The sequence below is a fragment of the Zonotrichia leucophrys genome, chromosome 3 (assembly GCF_028769735.1).
Source record: "Zonotrichia leucophrys gambelii isolate GWCS_2022_RI chromosome 3, RI_Zleu_2.0, whole genome shotgun sequence".
Taxonomy (NCBI): domain Eukaryota; kingdom Metazoa; phylum Chordata; class Aves; order Passeriformes; family Passerellidae; genus Zonotrichia; species Zonotrichia leucophrys.
The window spans coordinates 59,701,760-59,709,908 of NC_088172.1; the positions used below are offsets into that span (position 1 = coordinate 59,701,760).

Consider the following 8,149-nt stretch of genomic DNA (forward strand, 5'->3'; position numbering starts at 1 on the left):
ACTGTGAAACTGGCACTGCATTGCTTCTCAAGGTACTGTTTGAAAGAGGATAGGGAACCTGAAAGCATACAGGTAGTGAAAGCCACCTGCTTTCCAAATGCAAGAGCTTCTCTCTCCCTCTCTCCACTGGCCATACACAGCACCTAAGAGCACAGGGCTCTGGACCTCATCACCCCCAGACTCCTGAAGCAGACAATTTTGAGTATCTGCTAATGTACACGTTTGGGCTATGATTTGGACTAATCCCATATCAGTCCATAGCACTTGTCAACATTTTTATATCCAATAAATTGTTCCCATTTCTCCAGAGTCTCATTCATAGCACATGAGTATGAGTTGAGCTCTGCAATGCATTTGTTATGCAGCCAAGTACGTGATATGGCTCAGGGGCTTGGCCAGCCTCCCAGGACTTGTTCAAGATCACAGAAGTAGAGTAGGTGGCTCAGTAGAGCCACCAAGAATAGTAATCTGGGGGTCCCTCTTTGAAAATAGCTGAGCAACATCCCTCTCTTTTACATACATGAACCTTGGCATTTTTCCTAACAACTTAAAAAATTCCCTAAAAACAGATTTCTGAAACAAAGTAACAGTCTTGACACTGTAGAGAAGGAATCTAATCTTTCCTTTATACTTGGACTTTTTTTCTGACAGTGTTTGGATTTGGACAGGTCTAAGCCTTAGACATTTCTGCTGAAATAATTTAAAAGGGACTTCAAGTCCTGAGAGCCACAGTTTCTGAGTACCTAAATGGGGGTACCTTAAGAGTGCAGATTTTCATTAAGGATAGAACAATTTCCCAAAAGGGATCAGGCCTCTTACACACCTACCAGAGAAAAGAGGTATCCAAGGAGTCCCAGTCACTCCTGGAAACTCTGGCACTGTTCTCCTGATGAGGCTTTCAACCTTGACAGAGAGCTTGACTCTCCTGACCCTTCTGTCAGAAGGATCAAACAACAAAGCTGCCAGCTTCACAGTGACATCTTGAAGCTATTTTTAAAACCCCTCTACAGCCTGTCAGTTATAACATCCTTTTTGGAGGCTAAAATAGAAACCAGTTTCCACTATCTACAAACCAAAACCCAATGGATACTTTTGGCATTGTCTGACACATTTTTGGGAGCCTCAACAAGGAGGCCAGGAAAAGTCTGGACATAAAGCCAAAGTTCTGAAAAGAACTGAACTACACTGGACAAAATACTTTAAAGCCCTATGTGGAAGAAAAAACACTTCAAACAACATTATGATCATATTTGGACAAAGAGTAAGTTTTATATCCATATTTGCAGAGCAATGATGCTGTTACTTCTCACCAAGGCACCAGCACCAAGATCTGTACTCATAGCAGGAGCATTACTAAAACCAGCAAACCAGAGTGCAAATGTTCTACCATGTCAAACAGCAGACACAACAAGAGAAAAAAGATATTGTGTCCCATAATTCCAGTCCACAAGAACAACACTGCTGTAGTTTCTCAAGGAGATGATCAAGGTTGAAACATCAACCTAGTAACAACAACGTCAGTTCTGTTTTTTTCTGTAGACAGAAAGCATAAAACATTGCATCTTATTAACGATAACAAGAGAGCAGATGATAGGAAAGGAAGATCCAGTAATGTTTTTTTCTTTTTAACATTTGCCTAGACCTTGAGTTCAGCCCCTGTAGGGCATTAAGCCAATGAACCACTGGTACAGCAGGAAACAGAAAGTCAAAGATGTACCTTGAGAGGACCTTGACCAACAGGTTGCCAGCTCACACCAGCTTTTCTCAAAAAGAGTCACTGATTTATTTTTGGCTTTATGTCTAGTCAGAATCACCAATTTGAGCAATGAAAAATACTGGGAATTTAGGTCTCAAATTCTTGTAAAATTTAAAATGCTAAACCAGGAGCACTTACAGGTGAAAGAACTTAAATACTACTGAGGATACCCAACTAGAGCTCAGCTCTTTCAATATGGTTGAAAATTTAATTAATTAATATTGAGAGTGATTTAAAAAATCATGAAATGAAAGACAGAGCACTCGAGAAAAGTACAACTGGTGCACTTGAATCCAAATACTAGCTTAAAGAAATGATTACATCACAATGAGCTGAACACCAGGCATACAGGTAAAGAGAGAATTATTGAGTCTAACTAAAAGTTTCTTTTGCAGAAGAGACACTTTAAGATCAAAATCTCAAACTCTGGTACAAAACAGTAATGTAATCTCTGGTTTAAAAGTAACATAAATAATTTCTAATCCTTGTGACTACACAAAAAAATCATCAGAGTTATGACCGAGGTTCAATATAAGGGTTAAAAAATCCAGAGACAAAGAGCCAAAAGTACTTATAAACCCTTATACACCAATCAGCTGAGAAATACCACTGCTGACCTTTGAACTTACCTCAGCATTTTGAGACAAGTTTATAATCTGAGTCTTATTAGTGGGTGAGTTTGGACCAAAACCAGAGATACAGTACTAAGCATCCCCTTAAACATAATAATACTCCAGCTAGCTTTTTGATATAAAGACTTATGAATTCAGAAATTTAGTTACTAGCACACAATTACATCAGGTTTATCCACAAGAGGGGGCTTGTTTCTGTGTCACAGGAAGAGATATAGACAGAGTTGCAGAAGAGAAGAAGGAAGCAAAGCATTCCCCATCCGTAACTACCTGTGCTCAGGAAGTGTGCGAATATTTACAATGTCTCTTTTAAAACCCATTAAATTGGTTGCCTGAGCCTGACTGCTTGAGGGCTCTTCAAAAGCTCCTATTTTCACTTACAGCCTCATGGCTCACTTACAACCCTTATGGAAGCAAGTATTTCAGATAAGCATGCACAATACTGTAGAACTCCACAGGCTTTCGCAGTGCGACAAATAAACCCTCATTTTGCCAAGTCACATTTTTCCCCTAGGAACATCATGCTGCAGCTTCTCTTCCCATTCAGTTAGGTTGCTTAAATAAATAAATAAATCTCAGTCCGTCTAGCACTGTATCATTCATATTTATATTGTTAGTCTACAGATAACTTGACCCTTACCTCCACAGTAGCCCACAGATCCAGATGCAAACAGTGGAAGTCTCACAGCATTTTCAAAAAGTAGATTCCTGCTTTTGGCTTAGTTGTTGAGTCCCTGGGACACATTGGACTGTTTGAGAGCACTTGCAGAGCAGATCACTTCCATATGGAGACAGTGGACACATGAGAATTCATCGACATAGCTGCAGACCTTGGGTTTTGGAAGAGGCTGTGAATGTGGCAATGAAACTGGACTAGATAAGATACAGAACTCTGAGTTTGTGCTTTAATGTTCAGGCACTTACAGGATGCCTGTAAGTGTTGGCTTTGGACATTCAAGCAGGTAGAAATAGAATAATAATTCCCTTTTGTCCTTCCTTTTCTGTATCGATAGGATCCTCTGAGTATTCCATTCTCTACACAAAATTGCATTTAAGAAAAACTTCCAAGGGAAAGGATGTAAGAAGGAATAGATTCCACATTTAGGTCTGAAATTGGATATTTCACTGCAGTAGCAAGTGTTAAGTGCTATGCAGACACATTGGACATCCCATTCCCTCTACCTCCAGAAATTGTGACACATTTACATTATTCATTAGCACATGGCACAAAAAAGCCTGGGTTTTGCTCACTCTTTGCTCTCACATACATTACAGCCATAACTGATCACCAGGCTTGCTGGGAATTTGTCTTCTTTGGCTCACCTTCTTATCAGGTATTCACTTTCCTCCCTAGATGCTGCCATAGGAGTTTATGAACATGAAGAGAAAGCGCCTCTCTCTGTGAGCAAGGCTGCTGATACCTGGGTGGAGCCACACTTTTGTACTTCACCTGCAGTGAGAGGTGACACAGGAAGCAGAGCACTGGGGTAGCAGGTTCCCTCTTCTCTACACAAAGTGGATCACGGATCGTTCTACTGAATCTACTGGGCAGAAACCAGAACGAGGGTGTGGAAGAACTGATACACTTCCTGAACAGCTTTGGAAAGCCCCACGCTTGACCACAGTTCCAAAGAAATGCTCTGTGGTCTCCACACATCCTCCTGTCTCCTACAGGCTTTGTTCCTGTGCTGTTTTTTACCCTTCAAATTATTCCTCTTTTTATTCATCTTCTTAAATACAACTCACCATACTGAGTTATCGCACTGTGTCAATTCTGCGGCACACGTCCTCCTTCCCTCAGGCTTCCTCAGTCTGTCACCTCACCTCTACTCAAAAGACCTTAACCTAGACCCAGCTACTCAAGCCAAACCTGTGCTTAACTGCCCTCATGCAAAGATCAAATCATAGGGATGAGCTGTACCCAAACCATTCCAGAATAGGCTCAAGGCCTTTCTCAAAGTTCAGAGCTCTTGCTTATGAGTCCCTCAAACCCAAATGTCTACTCTGCAAAATAAAATTTATGCTGCCACGTGGGGGAGCTTGTGCTGTGGCTAATGCTCATTGCTTCCAGATCAAGAGAAAGGGACAGTTCAGCAGCACTAAGGACTGCAGCTACTGGAAACTCTGTTCTGGAGAGGCTGGTTGAAAACCTGACACATGCATAGATAGTGCACACACACTTTAATAAAGATGTTCCTTTTCAAAATTATCTTGGGTGGGTGACAGTCATTGACTTTGCCATAGCTCATAAACTGTAACTCATAAAAATTTGCAAATTCCAGTTGCCCTTAGCCTGGTAAAATAATAGAATTTAAATTGGTAAAGACCTGTAAGATCCTCGAGTCCATCCATTAACTAGCATTGTCAAATCCACCACTAAACCATGTCCCTAACCATGCCACATCAACTGGATCATCATCAGAATGATAGATCAAATAAAACAAAAATTCCCGTATTTTAAAGGGATAAGTAAAACAAACAAGTCATAAGGATCAGTTCCAGACCCCCACTGAGATGATTTATAAACACAACCACTAGACTGGAATCAACTTTACCCCTTGCTGAGCCATGTTCGCCTGCAAAGCCATCTTGACAGCTGAAGCAAACGCAGGTGAACCAGCAATCCAAAAGGCAAGGAACTTGTCCAATCATATTTACCAAACAGATGAACTCTGCTTAAAACCTCTTAAAATCCAAGCTGTGCCTCAGAGACAAAACCAGAGCTAAAACTCAGCTCTCAAGTCATTCAGAAAATAAGCAGTGTGGAAGCCTGAATGTAGGGGGATAGAATATAAGAAAATAAAAATAGTGTAGAAAACAATCTTACACCTAAGGAGTTGCAGCTGGGCCAATTATCAGAGATTAGGAACAGGCCTGACTTTAACAGGCCACAGCTGTAACCAGTGAGAAGAGTGCTATAAAAGAGTGGGGTGGCTGGTTGAGAGGAGAGCTGGAGTTGATTGCATGCTTTGTGAAGAAGAAAGAGTCAGTGCTCTGAGAGATGCCCATGAGAAAACACCAAAAAGGTATGAAACTTCTGTGACAGGTGATAACAGTATGGAACCCCTGCAATACGATGGCAACACCCGAGGAGATGAAAAAATGACTGGGGTGGGTGGTTGGTTTTTTAAGTGGGGATGGGTTGTTTTGGTATTTGGAGTTTTTTGTGTGTGTGAGGTAGGTTGTCTTGTTCTCTGTTTAAACCAAATGAATCGCTCCAAAGCGGTTTGCCGGTACGACGAAGGCTGGCCATGTGCAAAGGGAAGACAGCTGGGGGCACTCCAGCCTTGAGCCGCACCCCTGAGCCACGGGGCGGGGCAGTCGAAGGCCCCTCACGAAGCGCCGCGCTGTCCCGCCCGCAGAACCCCTTGGGGCGCTGGCACCCACACGGCGGCAGAGCGCAGAGCTGTGGGACGGCCGGGAGAGGCGGGATCGGCCGCCGCGCTTCTCCCGTTGGCTGCGGGGCTGGGCAGGCCCCGTCCGTGCGAGGCGCGGGCGCGGCGGCGGCTCCGAGGCGGGAGGATGCGGGCGGCGCCCGGGGCGCAGCCGGATCGGCCCTTCAAGCTCCGGAAGAGTCTCGGTAGGGGCGGCGGGGGCGCGCAGCGCTGCGCGGGTCGGAGGGGCTGCGCGCACACGTAACGCGTCTCTTCTCTCCTCTGCCCCGCAGCCACCCGGCGGGAAGAAGTAGCAGGGATCCGAGCCAAGTTCCCGACAAAAATCCCGGTAAGTCTCTGGTTTGTTATCGGAGGTTGTTGCCGCTGTTTAAGGAAAGAAGCGTGTGAGGGGAGGGAAAGGGACCTGGGTATTTTAGGTATTGCTAAGTATGACTCTAATTAAAACAGGTAATTGTTGAGAGATACCATAAAGAGAAATACCTTCCTGTCTTGGACAAAACCAAGTTTCTGGTTCCTGAGGAGCTGACCATGGCGCAGTTCATAACCATCATCAGGTGGGTAGTGGATGCTAGTGGGCTGGAGTGCGCCTGGGCTTGGCTGCTGGTCCCCCAGAAGGCGTTTCCTAGTGTGCGGCTTCCTTCGGTGGGTAGGACGATAAAGGTGTTGGCAGTTCGAACCCTTCCCTCTCTTGGAAGGGTTCGAAGACAGGTGTACTATTAAGAAAAATGGGGTCTTTTTTGGGTTCACAGTCCTCTCCCTTCTCCCTAACTGTAGTGAAAAAAGACTATATAGAGTTCTTGTTCTGCTCTCTCCCTGCCTCATGGAATAGGTGCTGGGGCTCTGTGTTCTGCTTATGACTGTCACTGCCTTGTTCTCTTACTGCACCTAGCTGAATTTGCTCTCGTTCAAAGCAGCTCTTGAATGGGAGTGAAATGAAATATGTTGCCAAATTATTCTTTATGAAACATTACAGCAAAGAAATCACCAAAAATATTCAGTGGTATTTTCTGACAAAATGTTAAAGCTATGTTTTTCAGTACAGTTTTTAAAGTATAGCAAAGATCTTTCTAGATTGTGACTTCTGTAAAAGATGCTTTTGGCTCTTCGACAACTTAGGTTGTAATCCTTGCATGTAATGTCTCTGAAAATGACTTGGTTTTTGAAGATACACTTACTGTAAAGTCTAACAGACTGGAGCTGGAATCCTTTACAAAATCTGCACTATGGAAGCTTTTGGCTTCTATTCACACTTTTCCCCGGTAACTTGCAACTCCAAGCCCATGCCTAGCACCTTTGGTGTAGCCATGTAAGCCTTACCTCAGAGCACAGGCCTTTGAGCTTCCAGCTAACTTCCTGCTGCTGGAGACAATAAACCACATAATAACTGTACACAGCATTTTTTGTCCCTACTTCATGCAACTGCTCTGCTTAAGGTATGTCATAGACTGAAGTTGAAACCACATTCAACTTGCTAATGTTTAATCCTCTTTTTCTCCTCTCTCTTTCAATTAGAAGCAGGATGGCTCTGACAGCTACACAAGCTTTCTACCTGCTGGTGAACAACAAAAGCCTAGCCAGCATGTCCTTGACAATGGCAGAAGTGTACAGGGACTACAAAGATGAAGATGGCTTTGTGTACATGACCTATGCTTCCCAGGAGATGTTTGGATGCTTGTTACCCACTGCCCAAGGGAAAACTGTGGAATGCTTTCAGAAAATCTAAGCTTGGGTTCATATGGTGCAGCAAAGCAGTTGGCTCTGAATCATGCTTGTGATACGAACCTTGGAGATGCTCCTTCCAGTGTGAGCTCTTGAGCTCTGTAGTGGGAGTTATGACACAAAAGCTGGCAGGACCAGCTTAAGGCAGAAATGGTGGTACACTTTCCCTAGGTAATAATTTGGATATATATTTTTATATTTGAAGACACTATGGGTTAGGTTTTTTTGTCTTTTGAACTGCACCCCCACTGCTTTGCAATATTGGTGTTTATTGTGAAACTGATTTTTAAGGTTTCCTGAAAGCTCTAAGTCTCAGAGAAAAATAAAGAACCTTTTAAGTATTGAGTTGACTGTTACTTTTAATCTGGGAAAAGACTAAAAATTTATCTAGGAGAAGATCCTATAATATTTCTGGGAATTTGAGCATAATGCCTTTTAAATAAACACTGCTTGCACAGCTACTCCGAATTTTTCAGTGAAATATCAAAGTTTAAATTGTGTCACCCATGAGCAAAACCATAGCTATGAAAGTTTCATTAAGGTAGGTGTCTGGGCTGTGAGATTAAATAGGAGTGCCACAGCAGTGTTAAGTTCAACACCTGAATAAACTCAGCTGTTACAGAAAACACTGTCTGTGGTATAGATAA

The 8,149-nt window shown here is 43.2% G+C and overlaps 1 protein-coding gene across 2 annotated transcripts; it reads left to right on the plus strand.

The window, feature by feature from the left end:
- Positions 1-5,316: 5,316 nt before the first annotated feature.
- MAP1LC3C (microtubule associated protein 1 light chain 3 gamma) lies at positions 5,317-7,843 on the plus strand. Of its 2 annotated transcripts, none has more exons than XM_064706975.1 (4): positions 5,317-5,414; positions 6,056-6,111; positions 6,231-6,337; positions 7,296-7,843. In XM_064706975.1, the coding sequence occupies exons 1-4, from the start codon at positions 5,390-5,392 to the stop codon at positions 7,504-7,506; spliced, it is 399 nt and encodes a 132-aa protein (XP_064563045.1). In that variant the 5' UTR covers positions 5,317-5,389; the 3' UTR covers positions 7,507-7,843. The 2 variants fall into 2 exon arrangements, with proteins under 2 accessions (XP_064563045.1, XP_064563046.1); XM_064706976.1 differs by lacking the exon at positions 5,317-5,414 and adding an exon at positions 5,723-5,968.
- The last annotated feature ends 306 nt before the right edge of the window (positions 7,844-8,149 follow it).

Bases quoted from the DNA above. Each gene is read 5' to 3' on its own strand.
- MAP1LC3C (XM_064706976.1), top strand. From the start codon at position 5,911: ATGCGGGCGGCGCCCGGGGCGCAGCCGGATCGGCCCTTCAAGCTCCGG. The intron at 5,969-6,055 runs GTAGGGGCGGCG...TCTGCCCCGCAG, and splicing joins CAAGCTCCGGAAGAGTCTCG to CCACCCGGCGGGAAGAAGTA. The intron at 6,112-6,230 runs GTAAGTCTCTGG...TAATTAAAACAG, and splicing joins AGTTCCCGACAAAAATCCCG to GTAATTGTTGAGAGATACCA.